This window comes from Mixophyes fleayi, chromosome 3 (genome assembly GCF_038048845.1).
Source record: "Mixophyes fleayi isolate aMixFle1 chromosome 3, aMixFle1.hap1, whole genome shotgun sequence".
Taxonomy (NCBI): Eukaryota; Metazoa; Chordata; class Amphibia; order Anura; family Limnodynastidae; genus Mixophyes; species Mixophyes fleayi.
The window spans coordinates 113,000,816-113,024,474 of record NC_134404.1 but is presented as its reverse complement, the minus strand read 5'-3'; the positions used below and the strand labels follow the sequence as shown (position 1 = coordinate 113,024,474).

Sequence of the window (23,659 nt, the reverse complement as noted above, 5' to 3'; positions counted from 1 at the left end):
TTGGGATATTGAAAAAGAAGTGGATATCTCATATACATTTTACAACATATGGTTTCCCTGGCTTCAAAGACATTTTACTCATTTACACTTTTTGGTTATGCGCTGCTATATTTCTTATGCTGTAGATGAGATTCTATATTATTATACTGTGTTTCTATGTTTTATTGTAAATATCACCTTGTTTATTGTACTTTTTCAAAGCACTCTTTTTTTTAAAACAATAAATAAAATATTGTTGTGGAAAAATATCAGTTCTGATAAGCCCCCAGAACTTTGACATATATGAACATATTATTAGCATTATTATATAAGGCAAGTTGTTGTTTAGGGTTAGTGGCTTTTAAACTAACCATGTCAGGCAATTAACTATGCCCAATCATCTGCTTACATGTGTGTAAATCAGTTACATTACCCTATACAAGCAGGGTCACCTGGCGTTGTGCTGGTCTGATTTGTAATGTGTAGCAGTTTTATATATTGGCAAATTATTTGACCAAAAATGCTGTTTAGAAAATATACAAAAGCTCTGATTAGAAAAAATAAATAAAAATTAATGAAACAAAATATTATTTCAGAAAAATTACATTTTGTTGCGACTATGATTTAATAATTAACTAAATTTATTAGTTTATACTTTTCTTATTAGAATATTTTATAACACAGTAACATCGTTGTCATTATGTCATGTTGTGGTATGGTTTCCTTTCAGCACTCACACGTTTCCAACCCAAAAAATTGTTTTAAATATTTGTCGCTTTGTAGCTGTGTGGTCTAATAGGTTAATTTATTAATACTAAATAACTATGTAAGATTTACCAGCATTACCTTGAGATCCGTGAACGATATTTGCCAACAAACAAACTTCTTCTTTTATATAAAGAGATGTTTAGTGTTGTTTGTGTAGTGTTGCTGTTTTGGTAATGAAGCCAGGTGATTAATATCTATGCAGTGCAACACTGTTCTAAAAGAAGTCTATCATGTGACTAATGTGTGCTTTTTTTAACGAGCAGTCTTTATTTAAAAGATTATGGGATACCCTTTATTAAAACATGTGTACAATGTTTGTTAATTTTTTTTATTAGATATATTTTTACATTATATACATTATATATATATATATTTTTTAAATGTATAGATATATGCATTTCATTACATGTTTTTATAATCTTTTATGCATATGTATGTATCGTTTGCTCATTTGGTTTGCTTGTTATTTATATCGATAGGATAATTCTATTAGCTCTATAATGCTGTGTAGTTTGTGGACATTACCAGTGCTAATTATATAATTTAATTTTAATTCTACTCTGGAAGCATTTAGCTTAATAGGAAGTTAGGTATTTGAGTATTGAGGATCACTAGTTCATGACTACCTGACAGAGTTACCTATCTGATGAAACATGTGACAGCTGTACATCAGTGTTTGTACATGTGACAGCCGATGTCCAGTGTAGCTGTGTGCCATCGGTCAACACCAAGTGTGATTGATTGATTCATTCATAAGTTTCCTCCAGGTACCCCCTTCCCTTCACATAAGTGCCTGGTTAGTACAACTCAACCGACCACACATGGACCAACAGCGCTTTCAGTGAGGCACTTTTACATTATCATTCCGATTTCTGGTTTTAATTAGAGATGCTCACTGACCCACGTGTTTTGGTTTTAGATCTGGATTATCTTCGGGTTTTGGTTTTGCCAAAACCGCCCTTGCATGTTTTGGTTTTGTTTTGCTATTTTTTTTTACAAAATTACATTTTTGGGGCTAAAATAACATAATTTAGATATTATTTTGTACCTACATTATTCTTAACCGCACTAACACTAATTTCCAGTCATTTCCATTCAATTTTGACCACCTCACAGTAAACTTTCAGCTTTTTTAGAGAGGTTTTTTTTCTTTAAAAAGGTACAAGCTTTTTATTTACATTTTTGTTTCCCTGACTTAAAACCACTATGCGCTTGAACATAGGCTTTAGCACATGAGGCAGAGGGATTAGTATCATCAAGACTGAGACTGGAGAGTGACAACAACGTCACCCCTCCTGCTTCTGTATGAGCTATGGCACAATACAATGTCACTGGAGACTTTGAAGAACACCGACAGCCCTACTAATTACAATTTCTGTTTCAGCACTGAACCCTGCCACCTCTCCTGTTTCTGAGTGAGCTATGGTACAATAAAATGTAACTGCAGATTAAGACCAAGCCAGCCAGGCCTATAATTTCTATTTCAGCTATTACAATTAGCAATGGAGCTCATCTCTTTGTCTGTAACTTATATAGCGCAGTAGAATTTGCCTGCAAATTCAGAAGACAAGCCTGGGAAGAATGGGATGGGTATCATACACAGTGAAGAAGAGAGAATATCCAGAAGAAGAATGTCTATGATTGTTGTGAGCAAATTCAGCCCAAGGCAGTAGAAGACTCCAATTGGACTGATTGTGGGATGAGAAGCAGCGGAGAAATAATTCCAAGTCTTAATTCACCCGTTCTGTCTGCCCGTTGGTTTGTGGGTGATAGCCAGAAGAAAATTTAAGGACAACGCCTAAATCTTTGCAAAAGGCCCTCCAAAAGCGGGATATGAACTGAACGCCACGGTCAGAGATTATCTCCGGAGGACAACCGTGGAGGCGAAAGATCTCCTTGATGAAAACTTGTGCCAGTTTGGAGGCAGACAGAAGACCTTTTAGTGGGACAAAATGGGCCACGTTCGAAAATCTGTCCACTGTTACCCATATGGTGTTGAAGCCACAGCTGGGAGGTAATTCAGTGATGAAGTCCCTTGAGATGCTTGACCAAGGATGATCAGGAATGGGAAGCGGTTGCAGCAAGCCCACGGGGAGTTGCCTGGGAACCTTGTTCTGGGCACAGATAGTACAAGAGGCTATGAAGTCCCGGACATCTGTACGGACAGTTGGCCACCAATAGTGCCGAGATAATAGCGAGAGAGTCTTCTTAGTACCGGCATGTCCGGCAAATTTTGAAACATGCGCCCAACGAAGAGCCTTCAAACGGAGGTAAGATTCCAGAAAGGAACAACCGACAGGGGGGGGGGTACGATTGATAGCCACAATACAGGAAGGTTCGATAACCGGTGGAGGTTCAGGATTGGGTGGGACATCAGAGATATCAAAAGACCGGGAGAGGGCATCAGCCTTGGAAATCAAAGTACCAGCACAGTAGGTAAGTTTCAGATCAAACCGAGCTAAAAATGAAGACCACCTGGCTTGACTGGGATTCAAACACCGGGCATCCCGAAGATAGATGAGGTTCTTATGATCGGTAAGGACAGTAACCGGGTAGAGGGCGCCCTCTAGGAGGTGTCACCATTCCTCAAGCGCAGACTTTACTGCAAGTAATTCTTTGTCACCAATGCCATAGTTAGCCTCGGAGGAAGAGAATTTCCTACAGAAGAAGCCACAGGGCAGGAGAGTCCCAGAGATGGATTCCTGAGATAATACTGCCCGACGCCAACAGAGGAAGCATCAACTTCTACAAGGAAGGGTCTGTTCTTATCTGGCTGAGCAAGCACTGGAGCAGACAAAAAGGCCTTCTTGAGTAATTCAAAGGCAGAGATGGCCTCCGGAGACCAGTTCTGGGGATTAGCCGACCTTCTAGTCAGATGGAGGAAAATTGTGGAAAAAAACGGTCGGTAGTAGTTGGCGAAGCCAATAAATCTCTGAGTTGCTTTTAGCCCTGATGGTCTAGGCCAATTAAGAATAGCGGATAGCTTCACAGGATCCATCTGGAGGCCGGTTCCTGACACAATGTAGCCCAGAAAAGGAATTTGTGGAACCTCAAAGACACTTTTCGAGCTTACAATATAAGTTATTAGAACGTAACCATGAAAAGACCTCTTTAACATGATGGCGATGGGAAGGCAAATCAGGAGAGAAGATTAAAATATCATCCAGGTAGGCTACCACGGAGACGTAGAGGTCTTTAAAAATTTCATTAACAGCAGGGGCATTGCAAAGGCCGAAGGGCATAACAAGATACTCAAAGTGTCCCTCTCTAGTACAGAAGGCAGTCTTCCACTCGTCTCCTTGGCGTATGCGGATAAGGTTATATGCTCTACGCAGATCTAGCTTCATAAAGATCTTGGATCCAGCGATTCTGTCAAAAAGTTCAGAGATGAGTGGCAAGGGGTACCTGTTCTTGACGGTGATGGCTTTCAGTCGCCGATAATCAATACAAGACCGTAAGGTGCCATCCTTCTTTTTAGCAAAGAAAAACCGAGCGCCAGCGGGGGAGGTAGACTTCCTGATGAAGCCTCGCTGGAGATTTTCAAAGATAAACGTAGCCATTGCCGAATTCTCGGGAAGGGACAAAGGATAGATTCTGCCTTTGGGAAGTGGTTTATCCGGTAGTAACTCGATAGCGCAGTCCCAGGGGCAGTGAGGAGAAAGAGATTCAGCAGCAGCCTTGCAGAACACATCCAGGAAGGAGATGTAGGGAGACGGCAAGTCAATTTGAGGAGACGTCAGACTACACGGGAGAGAGGGTTGTCTGGGTTTAACGCCGGAGAGGCAGCATCGGAAGCCCCATGCGATAACCATTGCGCGATGCCTATCAAATTGGGGAGAATGAAGCTTGAGCCAAGGTAATCCTAGAATAACAGAATTCACAGAAGGAGGAAGAACCAAGAACTCGATGACTTCAGAATGTAGTACCCCTACCGTCAGCCGAATAGGAGAGCAGAAGTGGGAGACGGAACCATTGGAAATTCGATTCCCATCCACAGCGGTGAGAAAAAGCAGCTGAGGCAATTTTTGAGTAGACAATTGGAGTTGCGATGCCAGTGTGGCAGAGATGAAATTCCCGGCGGAGCCGGAGTCCACAAAGGCCGAGGTCTCATAAGGGCCGACAGAGGTATCCAGGGAGATGGGCATGAGGCAATCAGTGCTGGAAATAGAATAGGGAGTGGTAACCCCAACTTCCTAGGTCAGCCTCCCTACCACCGACTAGGAGGGGGCGTTTCCCGGTCTCTTGGTGCAAGAAGAGATAACATGACTCGGTTCCCCGCAGTATAAGCACAGATTTTGCTTGAAGCATCACTGACGTTCTTCAGGGGATAACCGGGAACGGCCAATCTGCATTGGCTCCTCCAAGGGTCCAGGATTCTGAAACAGGGGAGCAAGGCGTGGGGAAACCCGTCTGGTGGCAGAACGTTCCTGAGTACACTCCCGAAAGCGCAGATCATGCGATTGCATAGAGAGATCAGGGAGTCCAGATCTGCAGGGAGTTCATGTGAGACCAATTCGTCTTTGACGCTGTCTGCCAGGCCTTGCCAGAATGTTGCCACTAAAGCTTCATTATTCCATCTGAGTTCGGAGGAAAGTGTGCAAAATTGAATCGCGTACTGACCGACTGTCAGAGATCCCTGGCGAAGGTTCAGAAGACTGGAGGCAGCAGAAGACACCCGGCCGGGTTCATCAAAAACTCTCCAAAAAGCCTCGATAAAGGAAGACACATTAGACAAGAGAGGGTCATTCCATTTCCACAGGGGGGAGGCCCAGGCAAGGGCTTGTCCGGGCAAGAGGGATATGATGAAGGCCACCTTTATCTGCTCAGAGGGAAAGGATGCAGGATTAAACTCGAAGTGGATTAGACACTGGTTAAGGAATCCTCTGCACTTCTTGGGTTCCCCATCAAACTTGTCCAGTGGGGGAAGTTTTAAAGAAGAGGTAGAAGCCAAAACAGAAGAAGAGGAGGTAGCCACGGCGCCAGAGGTTGTTACAGGAAAGGCTTGGGCAGAGGTCACAGAAGCCTGGAGAGATTTGAGGCGTGCAGCGACACCTTGGATGCGTTGGAGCAACTGCGCCTGTTCGGACTCCTGTTTTTCAACTCTGTGGGTAAGATGGAGAAGTAGGTCTCGGGCAGACGGATCCCCTGGTGTTTCTGTTGACATGGCCAGAGCAAGCTGTCATGAGGTAAGATTGCGGCACCTGCATGTATTGGCACTGCTACACAAGGAGGCGTGGAGTCTAACACGCCGCCGGTTTTCACCACGGACCCCACAAGGAAGTTTGGATTTCGCGTCAAACGACGTGCAGGTCGCGGCACTCCCAGGAAGCTACCTGCGAGATGGCGGTGGTAATCGTGGTCGTACTAGCAGAGGTCTGGAACCGTGTGGACAGATGAAGTACCAAATCAGGAAGCAGAGAGTAGTCAACAAGCCAAGGTCAATCCGGGGAGTATAATGCAGGACCGAAGGAGAATCCAAATCAGAGTCAGGGAGAGCCAGGTCGGTACACTGGAATCAATCAATCAGGATATATGTAATATATACACAAACACTGGAGGCTAGAAAAGAAACTAGTTGCTCTGGCACCCTAGTGGTGTCAGAGCAGGATTTAGAGCAGGATTTATATATGGGAGAGTCTGCTCTCATTGGGGCAGTGGTCAGACGCGCTGACCGCCGTCAGGAAGCGGAGAAGCGCGTCCCATTGCTAAGGCAACAGGGGCGTATGCGCAGTGGCCTGCCAGAAGGAGCGTCCCCGTTGCCTAGCAACGGGGCGCTCCATCAGAGGAAGACGATTGTCCACGGCGAGCAAGGAGGCGTGGGGACGGCGTCTGATAGAGACTAAGGCACTCATTAAAACCAACAATGCAAACTTTTGATGTGCCTCATAGGCAGATCTAAAGGGAGCCGCAATCCAAGTGATGGCCACCAAAAATAACAAACTTGCTGAATGGAAAGACTTGGAGAGTGATGTAGCTACTTAGGCCCAGAATAAAGCCTGCCATGAAAGAGCTTAAATGAGCGTAATAGAATTATTGATAGCTTTAAGACTGTTACATCAGAACACACAGAAAGAGCCTTGCAAAGACAGTGCCATTTGCAGAGGAAAATAAAGGACTATGGTGCTTAGGCTCCAGAGGAAGTAGGCCAAAACAAAAATTCACACACTGAGGGCCAACAAAGAGGACAAAATAACAAATCCTAGAGATTGCCAATCGATTTGCCAGATGCCAAAAACGACAGATTTAATCCTTAACAAACCCCCAGCCATGCCCCATCTTTGAATTCCTTCCTTGCTAAAGTCAGGCTCCCTACCTCTCTTTAACTACAAACCTCACAGCTCCAGTCCCATGGTTAATGCTTTTTCATACCCCACCTGCTACAATATCGAAGGCCAGTAGATATCTAATCGTGCTTAAATTCATCACTCCAAGGACCAATATTATCCAAGCCTAGCACCAGACCACCATAGATTCAGAAGATTACATAAAATTCAGAATACCTTTTTCATGTTCCTCCATTTTGGCATTGGCACAGGCCACACAGAAGAAATGGATAGATGGATAAATAGGCGGCTATATTACGCTCAAATGGTTGACACTTCAGTAGGAGTGGATAGAGCACTCTCTATATCTTTAGTGCTGACAAGCTAGGTAACACCTATGAGTGTCCTAAAGGTATATAAAGCATGGATCCAATATAATTAGCATTATGGCTGCTCCATAACGGAGCTTGTAACACAAAGCTCATAACATTGTACTGTCAAATCTTAATGTACCTGTGACCAGCTCACCTCAATCATCTTTTGTATTGCCCCCCTTCCATCATTATCTCTTTTGGTACTGTACTTTCGTTCAGTGTTGGACTGGCCCACCGGGACATCGGGGAAATTCCTGGTAGTCCCCCCGACGTCAGTAAGCCCCCAGTCACTAATAGTAAAGGAGAAGAGTCATAACTGACTCCTCTCCCAATTACATGGATCTGCTGGCACCAGCTGCCGCTGCCCAGGACAACAGATGGCAGAGCTGTAAACCTGTGAGGTCACATGTCAAAACACTGCATTTTTCTAATGACCTTTGCAGACCTTTTGCAAAATATACTGTGTCTTGAATATTATGTTCAATAATGTATCCAACAATTGTAATGTATACAGAGTGTACAATCAGGACACCGGTAGCCAATGCAGCATCACTTTTCAATTTCTGTGTGATGAACAGCAGCATATCCCAGTGGTTGAAGGGTTAATAAACACATGCAGACGACTAGAACACAGAGAAAATTACATTCCCATTCTCATATACACACCCCTTAGCTGTTAAGGAATAAAAATCATACACACACACACACACACACACACACACACTTCCTAGTAAAGTGGGCAGAATTAAATCCAAAATGCCACGATTCCCTGAGAATCGCTGCATTTGAGGCTGCTGAGGCTTGCAGTTTCACAACACCTGGAGAGCCACAGGTCGGCAAGGCCTGTCCTTGTGGGTTCTATAGCACTAGACTAAAAAAAATGATATTTCCTTTGCCTTTATACGCTCATTCTATAGTTGTATGGATATGTTGGCGCTATATAAAGTACAATAAAAATATATAGGCAATGCGTCATTATAAAAAAAAAAAAGGAATTTTTTATTAATAAGAAAAATGTGTTCTATGTCATTAACTTATGAAAAGGCATCTAAACTATCTATTCAGACAAAAAATTATATGTCCCAACATTTTGATATCAATTAGTGTTTTGTAAAAATGTTCAGAGATTGATGCGTACATATCCCCAAATGACTTAAAAGTGTACCTGCGGCATACTTCTCCCCAGTCGCTATTTTGGCAGGACTGTCCTGGTTCTTGGATTTAGGAAAGGGTGTGATGATGTGAGTATGTAGTCATGGCTGAGCACATCTGGGTGTGGTTTGCATGGCTGAGCAGAGAATTACTTTGTCCTGATTTCGCTTTTTGAAAATGTCTGGAGGCAGGGCCAGGCTGCGAAATTTTAGTCATGGCGAGACTCAGCTCGGCAGCCAATTAGGAACATTTTAAAGGGGAAAAAATGCAGGTAGCCTAGTGACCCAGCCCAAGGTAGACTACTGTGGGGTAAGCCCAGCCCCCTTGCCCCCCAGCCAGACCCTGTCTGGAAGTACGCTACTCACAGAAGAGGTGGCCATTTTGTGTCTACACCAATATTCATAAATATGCAGCCTATGAATTTACTTAGAACCTGTGACATCACACTGGCATGAAGCTTTACGTGCAGTGTTGCCGCTAGCTGCTACTGAATTGCTAGGCAGAATATTAGTTCAGTCCACAAAATGGCCTTGCCTGTCTGTAGGAGACAGCAACACTTTAAATAGTACACAACAATGCGTCCACTGTCAAATCATTTGCTTTTTAAAAACAAATAAATTAAGATAAATGGCCTCGTTGGCTCAGCGTACTCAGAGGCCTCCTCGAATTGTTGGATTTCACTGGAAGGGTAAACTGCAGCTTGACACTTGAGACCTTAAGAGTATGGATAAAAATAACCTCTGCAGCATTCGTGACGAACACCAGACAGCTGAGTCACTTTTAAAATGGACTTGAGTTGTTTAACACAGAAAAAAAAAAGGTATATTATATATATATTAAAAAAAACATTGTTATGATATGTGTCCTTTATCTTGTGGCTCTGAATATCATGAGATGTCATTATAATTGTAGTTTGCCCCTCCACTCCTTTCTGTTTCCTCACCATCACCCATCCCAGTAACCAGAGTGCAATAATAAGTTTATTGGAAAAAAAATGCAATCTATTTCTGTAATTAAATTATGTTAAATATACTGCTCTTGCTTTACAAGTACAGAACTAAAATTTACAAAATTATTCACGGGAAATCTGTTAAATTTAGAGGCCAACATTTAATTCAGGAAAGGGACAAAAATGTATTCATCTAAAAACTATGGAAAAAGTTCAAGAAACATATCACATGATCTAGATGCTCCTTTAGTGGCAGTAGTTACATTAAGTACTGCTTTGGAACAGATGTCCAAATACTGACCAAAGATTAATGTAAACATTGATGTTTCTTACACAGACAACATCATGGTAAAACTGTGCACCAAACTAATACCAAAAACAGTGGCTATGCAGCCACACTACTAACTCCTATAACACACAGCATAGATATGATTTAGTGACGATAAGAACCACACAGGCACTATCTAGAAGCAGCAAAGGCGCACTCCTAATAAAGGAATAATGTGGAATAACACGGGCGTGGGATTTCAGTGATTAAAAAAAAAGTTAGACTTATCAAATCAGACAAGAAGGGGAAGATTAACATTTACCACAATAATTCCTTATGTACTTTTTAAAAGGAAGTTGATGGTCAAACCATCCAGATAATGGTGTACAAGTTAGTTTGTAGGTAGAGCTAGATATACAGCTGAGGCTAACCATAGGCATGGTTAGTGATTGTACACCTAAATCTTACCCCTCCCCTCCTCCATTATTTTTATTGGAACAAAAAGCAGATTAGTAAAGGCTAAAATAAGCAAAATAAAAATAGTATAAAAAAAGGAAAACAGTAAATAAAATAAACTTAATTCCTGGTTATAAATATGTCCTTACACAGACATGCAAAGCATTACAGTACTTTATGACTTAAGGTCAACTTAAATCTTTATTATGCTTCCTACGTATACACATACATGCTCTCAAGAGTATGTGCGGGAACAGGTGGATACTGGTTCCTGATATTTCATAAGCACCATTGACGGTCCTGATATTTCATAAGCACCATTGACGGATCGTCTAATGAAACCACTGTCATATAATTATGGAGCAGCGGTACACCTGTAATAAGGGGCACCTGTACACCTGTAATCAGGAGCAGCAGGTCTGCTTACTGGGAAGAGGATTTCTAGCTATGACTGATCCAGGTGACCTGCTACAAACACCACGTGGAGACAACTAAGCACACACACAGCTAGTGGAATCACACTGATCATCACACCACGGAAATGAATTAATAAAATGAGCAGCACAGGCAATGAGAGGAGAATCCTGTCCGCAGCTGCACATCTCCTTTCACGTGTTGTAGATCAGCGGGATTTCACAGCAAAAAACCACAAAACCGAATGCATGCGGGGAGAGAGCTGAGAGGAGGGGGTGAGACCACAAACCAAGCTCACTCACAGGGGAATCATAGGAGAAAGCGCACTCCGTCTTGTAGACCCTGTCCCCTGACTTGGGCACCCTGATGGTGGGCATGTAAGGGACAAGCAGCTCTCCCAGGTCTGCAGCCATCTTCACATTCCTGCTGCTCCCAAACAATGCTGTGACTGCAAGCAGCGGCCCAGGCATGGGAGGGCAGGACAGATGATGCTATTTTAATCCAATAGCAGATCACACCAGCTCCGGGTCCTGCTACTGAGAGGCAGAGGGAGGGGAGGTAATAGCTGCCAGGGATGGCTATTTATAGATGGCTAACTCTTATTTCTTTTTAATAGAACTGTGTAGCAGAAATGTATATTGGCCTATATGCAATACATGTGGAGGCAATTAACTATTTGATGACCTAAATGAACTGTGTTGCACTGCATTGTGTTGGTGGTCTCTTATCAAGTAAGTTGTGTTGTGTACAGTTATATCTGCAATATACTCAGTGTGTGCAAATGCATAACACTTCTTCATTAACAATATTTTACATTTACTCTTGATCTTTGTAAATTACATTGGATCAAATGATTTAGTTACTGAACTTGATTATACTTTATTTATTTTCAAATACTTCTCAATAACTATTAACTTTTATAACACGCTGGGAATAAAAACAGACTAATAATAATAATAACTGGCTCAAAATATTAAATGTTTTTTTCCCTTTAATACATTGCTATATATAACCAACATATAAATGAATAAATAAAATATTAACAGGTCTATTTAAGAAGGCTCGTTCACTGCTTTTTGTTGTTTAACCTAGTTATCGACCTCTATGTGGACAGCAGCATTTGTTAATTTATTAAGCTGTGAAAAGCGAAGTAACACATCTTAAGATGGCACTACTGGTATTTTTATATGGGATCCAGCAGAAGCCTTACTGGATCTCTCACTGCACGCGCATAGCAATTCTTCCATTGAGTGGCTGCATGCAGCGTGAAGAGGGAAAATGCTGCGTTCAGGAGGGGAGGGGAGGGGGGACAGCACTGGGGTTCCCAGAGCAACCCCGCCATAGTAGATTGCAGCAATGTTTTCATTATGCATCACTCCACGTAGATCTCATATTATCAAATTATATATTGTTTCAATTAGTATTTGTTTTACTAATTAGTTTGTATATTGGTTATATATTTATTAAAGGAAATAAATAATATTTCATATTATTTAGTCAGTTATTTATATTAATTAACCCTGTTATCACTAACTTTTTTTATTTTGTTAACGAGTTAAGAAATAATATGTTGATCTTCTTATGATACAATAGAGCATTTTTCTATGTTGAGTGTTTGTCTACTTTCTATATTTTAGAGAGCTGGCAATATTCTAGTGAACAGCTGCAGAGGATCTGTATTTCTCATATATGTATCTTTTTTTTTTTTTTTAAATTTATTTTATAAGGTGCAAGTGCCAGAAATATCTGAGTTTATTTGTGTAAAGGGTTAGAGGGGACCCATTTTAGTTGTTGCCACCCCTATAATTCTTTATATAAACATTTGTATTAATGTGGTGCACATTATAAAATATACTTAAGGGTCTGTATTACTACTGATCACAGCTGTACAGAAAGTTGTATCGCTGCTATTTAAGAATACTTACTTGTCGAGTGATTACTTACTTGTGAAAATCCCTCTCTAATGAACCTCTTGTTTCGTTGCAAAAGGAGAGGCTCCATAGAACTGATAGAGTTGACTTATTGCACATGTGCTGATGTATCCACTCACGTGCTCAATGATGTCATCTCTGGCCTAAGGAGGGGAGGAGCACGCAGCCAGTGAAGAGGATCCTATCCAGTGGGACAGCATTCCATTGGAATAAGTAACATCATCCTGAGATTTTGAGTGCTAGCAGCAAAAAAAAGTTTTTTGCTGCTTGATCAATATATTCAGTTTGCCGTCCCCATAGAGCTCTAATTGCAGAAGGCAGGATAAAGCTGTAGAAATCTCAAGAGTTTTTGTTAAATAGGACGAAGCAGTGAAATAGCCATTTTGCGGTGCTTTTGCCAGACTTTAGCCACTTCACTCCTTCATCCATACATTCCATTGTTCCTTTCCTTATCATCAAAAAGTCATTTACATGTTTACTATACAATAACTCATCTGTGGGCACTTACCCAATGCTGGAAAATCATCTCCCTTTCAGTTCTAGAATCAGCCACCCTATCCCCTTCAACAGCGGTAGAGAGGATAGATACAACGGCTAGGCGCTCATTCTGTTCAGGTTGGCCAAAGATGGAGCTGATCAAAGTGGGGCCAAGGAACCAGCTCCTGGCTCATAGTGGGGTTTGTTAGTGTGGTCATAATACTGATGGTGGCTATCTTCTGACTGCATTTTCCAATCTGCCCTATACTTGTACCTGCCAACATGGCCAGGAATCAGAACACGGCAATATTCTTTTTGAAAACGGGATGTGGTTGTCATATTGAGAGTGTGAAATATTCTCTAGCACTAGGCTGCCCCTATCATCTCTTCACTAAATTCACAATTACATTGTTGCATGCATCCATCATCATAATCAACATTTATTTATATAGCGCCAGCAAATTTCATAGCGCTTTACAATTGGGAACAAACATTAATAAAACAATACTGGGTAATACAGACAGAGAGGTGAGAGGGCCCTGCTCGCAAGCTTACAAGCTATGGGACAATTGGAGTTTGAAACAGAAGGTTAAGTGCTACATCATATTGCACATTGGTCCAGCTAGAATGCAAAGGTAAAAAGTAGAGAGTGGGCGGTGTGATCAGTCACACAGCAATGTTGATCAGAGGGTTGTTGTCTTGTGTTAGCTGTGTAGAGGGTGTTAACAGGGTAACCTAGGGAGATTAAGATGATGGTTGAGGAATATAAGCTTGTCTAAACACAATTGCTTTGCTGTGCATAGTGGCAATGAGCGTAACATACTGTCAACATTAAAATTGGGTCTGTCCCCCCTAAATCGGAACATTGGGGATGTATGCTTATGTTACAATAGATTTATCAGTTTATCATCAGGTGTTTTGTGCCCACAAACACTGCGATGAGTCAGCATATGTGTTAATCTCTAGAGAAATTGATCTGACCAATATAAGTTAGTTATTTTTGTACTAATTCTGGACTGACACCCACAGGGATAATGGGCTAATTTGCTGATATAACGCATATGTCCAGCTTACAAAGTCAACTGAATTTGGATTCTGCAATTACTGGGTACTGACTCACTGAACTTTTTGTGCCAATACCAAAACCTTCTAAAATTGTGGTTAGCAAAATGCATCTAATTTTATTTTTCACAGATTGTCTCACTCAATGCTATATTATTCTTAGTTACCCTTAAACAAGTTTTTATTTAGCTTTACCTTGAAATTAATTAACTTACATTTGACAGGTTCATATACATTTAAATTTAATTTAATACTAGTCAGGAAAAACAAATATAGAATACAGAATATATTTGCACAAAATAAGTGTATACAGTTATTGCTGTGAAGGTCAATAGATGTTATTTACAAAAGCTAAAAAAAATATTGCATGTCATTAAGCAAAGGTAGCATTTTCAGAAACTCCTCTTGTAATCAACCTTATACATCAATCACTACTAACATTTTAATATATACATATTCTTAGAGTGCATAAGCAATTGTATGTAGACTTTCTACATATTCATACTAAACAACTACTTTTATATAAAAATGATCAGCCTATGTGTGCACAACTTAAGAATCGAGAGCCTATGGGCAGGTACCAACCACGACTAGGTAACAAAAGAAGTGCATATAGTGTCAAATTAATGTTACTGTATTAATAGTGGAAACATATAAAGTATTATTATTGTTGATTTGTAAGGTGCCACAGTGTTACGCACCCATGGACACTGGGTGCAGTAGGACATAAAATTAGGATATACAAAGTAGACAAAATAAATGAAGACATGATAACAAAGGGTACGGTGAGCTCTGCACATGAGTTTACAATTTAATGGGAAAAAGGCACAGCTGAGATGAGGAGTGCGTGTGGTATAGAGTAGAGACTGGGGCAGGTGTGAGGGTATATTAGTGTGGGCTGTATAGGTTGGAGCAGAATAAGCTCTAATAAACAGATGTGAAGGCTGTGTGAGAGCCTGGGAGCGGTAAGGAGCAGCACGGTAGAAGTATTGTAGGCGGGAGTGAGAGGTGGTTACCAGAACCTAAGCGTGCACAGGGCAAAGGTGGAAGAGAGAGAGAGAGAGAGAGAGATATGATTTGAGATGAGATATGATTTGAGATGTATGCAGGGTTTTGTAGGTAAGGGTAATTTGAATTGCCTTCTGGAGGATACAGACAGCAAGTGCAGGATTTTGGAGACTGGTGTGGAGCAGCAAGAGAGGATGACCACTCTGCGGCATTTAAAATGGGTTGATGTAAGTAAATTTGCCGCTTAGAGACGTAAAACCAGCCTTGACAATCATTCTAACCATTGCAAAGATGGACTCATTCATCACACCGTTCCTACGTAAAATTAAACCAGAGATACTGGAGAGCATTTATCTTGATAGAAGATTCACAGGTTGAAAAAGGTGTAGTTAAATTTTATTCTAAATGGGGGTTATATATAGAAGCATTAAAAATGAAACACAAAATAATATCATGAAGTTGTTCAAGTCCACAGAAGAGTATTTGCAGGGTCTATAGATAATCTGTATACCCTGTCAAAATCATTACCTTTTGTCACTTTACACCATGGAAATTCATAGAAATTAAATCAAATGTTTTCCCGCTGTATTTACATGTTATAACCCTCAGCACCAAAGTAAAAATAACATTTACAAAAATTCTTAACAAATTATGTAATTTAATTAATAAAATACCTGGATTGGATAAGTGATCATACCCTTAGAGTAACCAGTGCTTTTTTTCCCATTGAACGCTGGGAACAGCGTTCCGGGACCTTTTTTTTTTGGCTTTGCGGCGGCTTCTCCGCCGGCCTTTAACACACACAATGAAAAAAAAAAAAGTAAACAATACCATCTGTCCGGCGCGACGGCGCCCTCCTCCCTTCTCTATTTCCAATGGCTGTTGGGCGTGACACCATCACGCACGTCGCGCCCGACAGTCATTCACGGAGCTGTGAGGAGCAATCAAGAAGAGGAGCGCCGCGACAGAAAAGAAAACTGAAAAGAAGTGACGAGGAAAAAGGAGGCAACAGAAAGCAAGGTAAGTTAGAGGAAAAATGGGGCGCCGTTTAAAAGAAAGTGGTCAGAAAAATAAATGGTGACAAAAAAAAAGAAAAAGGCCAGCATGAGAGGGGCGGGCCCGGGGCACAGCATAAAAACTTAAGGGGGACCAAAAAATTATTAGGGACACTGGCACAGGATGAAAACTGAAGGGGGACATAAAAATTATTAGGGGCACTGGCACAGGATGAAAACTGAAGGGGGACATACAATACATTAAAGGTATGTTAAGACATGAATATAAAAAAAAATAAAAAAATCATAAAATATTAACAAGATGTGAGTTCCACCACCTTTTTTTTTTTACAAAAAAAGCACTGAGAGTAACCATTATAAACTTGCTCAAGTGCAACCGATGACCTTCCAGATGACACAACATACTAACTGACCACCTGCCATAAATTGTAGTGGTTTTGATTTCTTCAGAATGAAACCGACTGTTCCTTGGGGATTCCACTACTAGCAGTGCATAAGGCATGGAATTCACCATGGTTCAAAAGATGCTTTCAAAAGGACTCTGGGACAAAGTTGTGTAAAGGCATGAGTTAGGAGAAGGATACAAGATTTCAAAGGCGTTTACTCTCCTTGAGTACCATTAAAAGCATTATTAAGAAGTGTAAAGCGTTTGGCACTACCGACTCCTTGCCTTGATAGGCCATCCTTCGAAACTGGATGATAGAGGCAGGAGAATATTGATCAGGGAAGCTACCAAGTGACCAATGGCAACTTTGAAGGACTTACAAGTCTTTATGACAGAGATTGGTAGGTCACTGCATGTGACAACTATCTCACAAGCTTTACACAAAGCTGACCTGTATGACAGGGTGACAAGAAAGGAGCCTTTTCTGAGAAGGTGCTACCCTTGGCCTCTTTTGCGTTTTGCAAAAACACTCTTGGAAGATTGTGATGCCATGTGACAAATAGTTAAGTCCAAGATAGAACTTGTTGGACTGAACTCCAAGCGCTATGTTTGGCGTAAACCAAACACAGAACGCTAGCAGAATATTGGTGGCGACATTATTTTGTGGGGGTGTTTCTCTTCAGCAGGAACTGGGTGATTGGTCAGGGTTGAAGGGAAGATGGATGCTGCCAAGTACACCCAAATTCTTGAGGAAAGTCTGCAACCCTCTGCTAGACAGCTGTAGATGGGCAGGTGGTTCACCTTCCAGCACGAAAACTACCTTAAATATATCACCAAGAAAACAATGCAGTGGCTTAAGGATAGGAAAATGAATGTCCTTGACTGGCCAAGTCAGACCCCTGACCTAAATCCGATAGAAAATATGTAGAGAGCAGTCCATTGCCGATCACCACAAAATTTTACTGAACTTGAACAATTCTGCAAGGAAGAATGAGCAAATATTCCCCAATCTAGGTGCACAAAACTGGTAGAGACAAATGCAAGCAGACTCTACAAAGTATTAAATCAGAAGACTGATCACTTTTGAAACCCTGTTATTCAAGTTTTTTATTTTTTTTATTAATTTCAGAACGGTTATTTTTTTTTTTTTTTCGTTGAATGTTGTAAGGTGAAAAGTGTAAATAAAGCTGGAAAAGGTTTGATTTAATTGATTTCAATTTCCATGGTTTAATGTAACAAAAGGTAATGATGTTGACAGGGTATGATGATTTTCTGCAGGCACTGTATATAAACAAATGAGTGAAGGTGACTAGTAAGACACCTGAACACTCCCCATAATTACTCATTTATAGAATACCCCCCCTCCTGGACAGGAGCCAGCTCTCTTAATAACATAAAATAGCTACATCCTTATGACAATCTACAATTAAGTTTGCCCAATTCTACCTTATAAACCATGAGCGTTTTTTAATCTCTCTCCCTAGGCTGGAAAATAAAAATATTCATTGTAATGGCAGCCATGGAGAATTTTCAGGAAATATATCTGTCATTTAAAGACCAAATTTAAATAGAAACACAATGGCTTTACTTATGAGACACTTAGCCCCTTAGGTTTAAATGGAAAATTGAAATATATATTTTTTTTAATAGGTTTAAAGTTGTTTTTGTTTTCATTGGTCTAGCTATAAAAATGCTCTGAAGTTCCCAGATATCTCCACCTCTGATGAAGTATGCAGTGTGGACATGAAACACACCTTGGGTACATGTCATGAGTGATGATGTCATAAGCATAAGTTGAATCAAGCAAGTTTTACCTTCAGTTTGGCGCCATTTGTCGTATGGCTTTGAGATTTGGCAACGTTTAAATATCAAAAAAAATTCAATTTGGGTGAATATTTAAATATTTATTTCAATATTGATTCTATTTAGTTTTTAGCATCTTTGTTAGTGTATCTTCAACTCTATCACATATCTATAATATAAATGTCTAGTGGCGTGTGTTAGTCTGTCTGTGTGTGGAAAAAATAAAACCAAGCTGCAGCGCCACCTGCTGGGCGGAGTAATACACTGACCTACTAAATTCTTAGTGTGTGTGGGAAAAAAAATTCATAAAAGGGCTGAAATTTGGTATACGAAGATGTTTTTAATTTGTTAATTTAATTTGTTAATTGTTAAAAGTATTTATAAAGATTTAAAAAATATATATATATATTTCTTGAAGGAGAAGTGACAGTTGGTAATGGTTGGTGGTTGCCGGGGGTGATAGTGGGGAGTGGTTGGTGGTTGCCGGGGGTGACAGTGGGGAGTGGTTGGAGGTTGAGGCCTGGGCTATGGCCCAAATGCATGACAAGAACCTTTTTAACACCTTAAGTAGCTTGATTTGACTAGAATGCATGAGTATCATGCACGGGTTAACTTGTATTATTATATTTATCTGATTAGTATTGACACAATTTTATTGTGCTTTAAGCATATGCATTTGTTTTAAATTGCTTATTATTATTATTTATTTATAGGGCGCCACTAGGTATCCGTAGCGCCGTACACGGACAGACAGAAACACGGTACAGGGTGAGACAGCACGGAACAGTTAACAAAAAGCACAGTAACTCGGAAGCTCAAAGTACAGCTAGATGAAAGGTGAGAGGCCCTGGGGGTAGAGAGAAGGGCCTCACGGAAGAGACAAGGAGCCGGAGAGCAGAGTTAAGGTGGTGGAGAACAGGAGGAGAGGAGGCCCTGCTCGAAGGAGCGTACAAGCTTATCTGATTATTAAAAGTGCAGAATTTGTTTTCTGATATTGATCAAATATGAGTTATAGTAAAAAAATGTTGACATGTCTATATTTTCAACAGCGAATTACCATAAGTTGTTTGCTGTTGGAGATTCCCTGGGGGAGAGGTGAATTGCAAGTACGGAGAGGGGCTGGACTCCTTGAAACTACGCGATTTGCGGCAAATTACATCTTTGAGGCCCTCATTCCGCCCTCTTTACAATGAAGTGAGCAGGCCGCAGGAGAATGGCCTGCTCTCTCGGAATTCGGGAGTCTCCCAGCTATTTAGAGAGAGTGGGTAAGTATGGAACTTGCTGTACCTGGCAAAGTGGCTTGAACTGTTTTGCAGCTGAATCGCCAAGAGGTTCTGTAAGTTATTACTGGTAACTTTCTGGTCCCAATGATAAAAAGGCTTATGTTATATGATGCAGTGAAATAAGCAAGTTCATCCAAGAGGAGGCCTGGAGATGACCAATATATCACACATAGGTGACACATCCACTGTCTTTATCTTGGAAAGAGTTGAAGCAGTTCTTTGTTATTGGTGCTCAGTGTAAGGATACATACACAGCATTAAACTCTGTTTTGTAGTTTAACTTCACATGATAGCTTGTCATACACGATATGGGTGGAAACTTCTATTTTAAATTTCAGTAAATACCTTACTGAGAAGCGCTTATTAAAGCTTTAGAAAAAGAGTTTTGGTTTTTTTTGTGGGGTTTGCTTTATTCCTTATTACAAATCAAAGTTTGTATTATAATGGAATAGTGTTCACAGTCAGAACTCCAGGCAGAGGTTGTAGTTTTTTAAAAAAAAAAAAAAAAAAGCAAGGAGCATTCACACAAGGAAAGCAAAGCAAGATGAAGTCTCTTGCCCATGCTTGTGTGTACTTACTCATATATCCTAATGTAATCTATTTTCTAAGCAATTAATTTGTCATTGACGTGTTATGAAATGAAGGTCTACAACAAATGATTTTCAGGAAATCATCGTTCATTTAAAATAAATAAGGCTTGTAAACCTAATTAAGAGTAGCAACATCCATAGGATGATTAATGTAGCACTTAATTAAGAAAATAAAGTTAGAGACAAGAGAATGATTACACTAACAAAAACATTAGTGAAATATTATGGTAATTTGGGCACACACAGTGGTTGAATTAAGAGTTGTAGAAGTGCTGGTCTGAAAAACGTAATGTGAATGTAAGCGAGTTCAGTAGAAGTGGCGGTATGGCGTACCAACCCACTTCGACCACTGGTCGCACCCACTTAACCAATGTACTTCTAAACAGACTTTCATGTTACATCAATTGTTTGAAAATTTTCCATTTAAGAAAGACATTTTAATACTTCTGTAATAGCGTAAATATTTGTTTGTGAATTACTTAAAAAAATACAGTTCATTATTTTTAGTAAGTTTATCAGACATCACCCAAGTTCCTTTACCTGTCTAAAGACATGCAAGCCTTTGCAAATGTAACCCCTGCTTTGCAGACTCGGGGATATTTACTAAGCTGCGTGTTTGAATATTTTGAGATGTTGCCCATGGCAACCAGATTCTAGCTGTCATTTTATAGAATGTAATAACTAGAATCTGATTGGTTGTTAAAGGCAACATCTTCACTTTTTCAAACCTGCTGTTTAGTAAATGTACCCCTCTGTGTTATGCCTAATTTGTGTATATAAATTCTATGATGCTCTGTATTTGAATGTTTCTAGCAACTATTTAATAAAATGTCTTTAAAATAAAAGTCAGCCTACAGCTTTTATATTGCTACACAAATGCCTTATCCTTAATCTTCAGTGCCACAACAGGGTAAAAAGAAAAAAAAACAAAAAACAATTTGTCTATATAATTCCCCAGGTTCCTGCCTCAGACTTTGTTTACATCCTTCTAGATGTATCTATGTAGATACCCAAAAGAAAAGCAAATCTGCACCCTGTAAAAGTGAAATGTTAAAATTATTTTAAATGCTGGGCGCTCATCAATTGATTTATCAAAAGTGCAGATCTAATATTCTATTGATGTCATAAGGTCAATAATTATTTTCAAACATTTATTAAAATACAGTAAAATACAATAAAATTAAAATCACAATGGAAGTATGATATAAGTATTACCAGTACTAATATTTGATTAATGACAGTAATGGTGCGGTCTACACGTTGCTATACATATAGGTTAACAACCTACTATATATTAGCAGGTATACCTTTATATAATTAAACAGTAAATAACAATGAATGGCAGTAATGATCTCTTCCAAAACCGTCCATAAACCACAATCCTAGTATCTTCGGTTAATGACACATGCTGCTGGAGATAAAACCTTGTATGATATCAAGATATAGTTTTTAACAGTCCCCATGAAGGTTGGAAACTTCCAAATTGAAAGGAGTAGCCATCGCGCTTGGCATCAATACATCAGCTATGCAGAGTGGATTAGACTCATAGAATGTGTTAGTCCATGTGATATGAAATGATACTTGCGGTTTGTAGTTGGAATAAAAGTAGGTCCAGATTGCGCGGTGAATCCAATAGTATGTCCCGATGTCCCGCAGTCAGACTGCTGATAACAACTTGTCCCAACCGAAAAAAGATAATGAAAAAGGAGAAAAAAAGGAGAAAAAAAGGGGGAAGAAAAAAAAAAGGGAAGATAGATCAGCAGCGGGTGATCACGCCGCTGCTGTTCGCGGCTGTCGATGCGTTCCACTGTGGAGCGCAAACACACTTCCGGTATTGACGTCACTTCCGGATATTACTTTGGGCCAATAGGGTAATAGTGGGTGGAGTCCCAACGCGTTTCGTCCTGCTCCGGACTTTCTCAAGGGCTATTGTGAACGTCTATGGTCCTGTGATTTAAATATGCTGTGGTTGAACCTGATAGGTTCCCAGATCTTTAGTGCTCCAGTCTTTGTTTTCGTATAATACAGCTTAATATGCACACAATGAATGCGGTATATTTATGCTTTTAACAGTCACTTCTGTCAGCATGATATTATACTGTCTTATATGTATCCTCAAAATACATGCAGCATTGAACAGTGTGCATCGTCATATTGTAATTATCACAAGTTTCAATGATATTAATACAAAAATGAGAAGAATTTATAGACATATAAACATTGGATGTACAACAGAGATTCTTTTGCAAACAGATTCTGTTTGCAATAGCATAAGGAAACCATTTTTTATATATAGATGAAGATATGGGAATAACCGTGATCCTTAAGGGCTTAATGGTATATATATTTTGCACATGCTAATTATGATAACTCATAATGTTGGATGTACAACAGAGATTCTTTTGCAAACAGATTCTGTTTGCAATAGCATAAGGAAACCATTTTTTATATATAGATGACAAGATATGGGAATAACCGTGATCCTTAAGGGCTTAATGTTATATATATTTTGCACATGCTAATTATGATAGCTCATATTAAAGATTAGGGGAACAAGTATGAAAAATTGAGGGAACAAGTGTAATAATTGACAGGGATAAGATGACATTGAGGAGGATCCCATGTTCTATAATCTGATTCCTCTTTGGAATCCACTTTTGTTTTTGGTCTGGGTGTGGTGCAGATAGCACTGGAAAGCGTGAGGGATGGGGAGGAACCTACAGCACCGGGTATTCATAGGTAGTCTCCTATCCCATTACTTACCTGGCCCTCTCTGCTTGGCTTCCAAGGTCGACTGGGATTGGGCATAACCAGAGAGGTATGGCTGTAAATTTAAATTCCCATTACCCACTTGTACCATGCCCACTGCACACTTACCCATCTAGCCAAGTGGAATATGGCAGGAATCTATAAATTCATCACAGAGAAAGGTCAAATTCAATATTGAGACCTTTAGGTGCCAATGTCTTCAAATAATAAATAGCCTTTGTTTCCTCTTTATTTAGATGTTTCGTCAAGTTCCCTCCTCTCCAGTTTTTATTAATTTTCTTAATTCCAATAAATGACATCCCTTCATATTCACAGTTGTGTGTGTCTTTGAAATGCTTGGACACATGATGGTTCACAAACCCAATAGTTATGTTCCTCAGATGTTCTCTAATCCTTTCTTTTAAGAGTCTAATGGTTCTACCTACGTACTGTTTGCCACAACTACATTGTAGTAGATAGACAACATGCCTACTATTGCAGGTGATGAATTCCTTGATCTGATATGTTTTACCACTAACTTCAGAGTGATACTCTGTAATTGGCCTAGTGCTCCTGCATCTTAGTCTTGTGCAGTTCGAGCATTGTCCGCAGTAGTAAAATCCTTTTTTGGTGTTATATAGCCAGTTACCAATCTTGTTCTGTTCTTCTTTAGGGATATAGCTGGAAGTTAGTTTTTGTTTAAAATCAGGGGCTTTCCTGAAGGACATGCAAG

At 40.0% G+C, this 23,659-nt stretch overlaps 1 protein-coding gene and 1 pseudogene across 2 annotated transcripts in view; both read right to left on the bottom strand.

Annotated features, from left to right (window-relative positions):
* USP13 (ubiquitin specific peptidase 13) overlaps nucleotides 1–11,107 on the bottom strand; it is a 73,677-nt gene extending 62,570 nt beyond the window's left edge. The window contains exon 1 of one of the 2 annotated variants that reach the window (XM_075202174.1): nucleotides 10,926–11,107. In XM_075202174.1, coding sequence (XP_075058275.1) covers nucleotides 10,926–11,093 — 168 coding nt within the window. In that variant the 5' untranslated portion in view covers nucleotides 11,094–11,107. The remainder of the gene's footprint in view (nucleotides 1–10,925) is intronic. The other variant, XM_075202173.1, reaches the window with a different exon arrangement.
* Nucleotides 11,108–22,892: 11,785 nt separating this feature from the next.
* On the bottom strand, nucleotides 22,893–23,010 carry LOC142146495 (5S ribosomal RNA; annotated as a pseudogene).
* Between the last annotated feature and the right edge of the window lie 649 nt (nucleotides 23,011–23,659).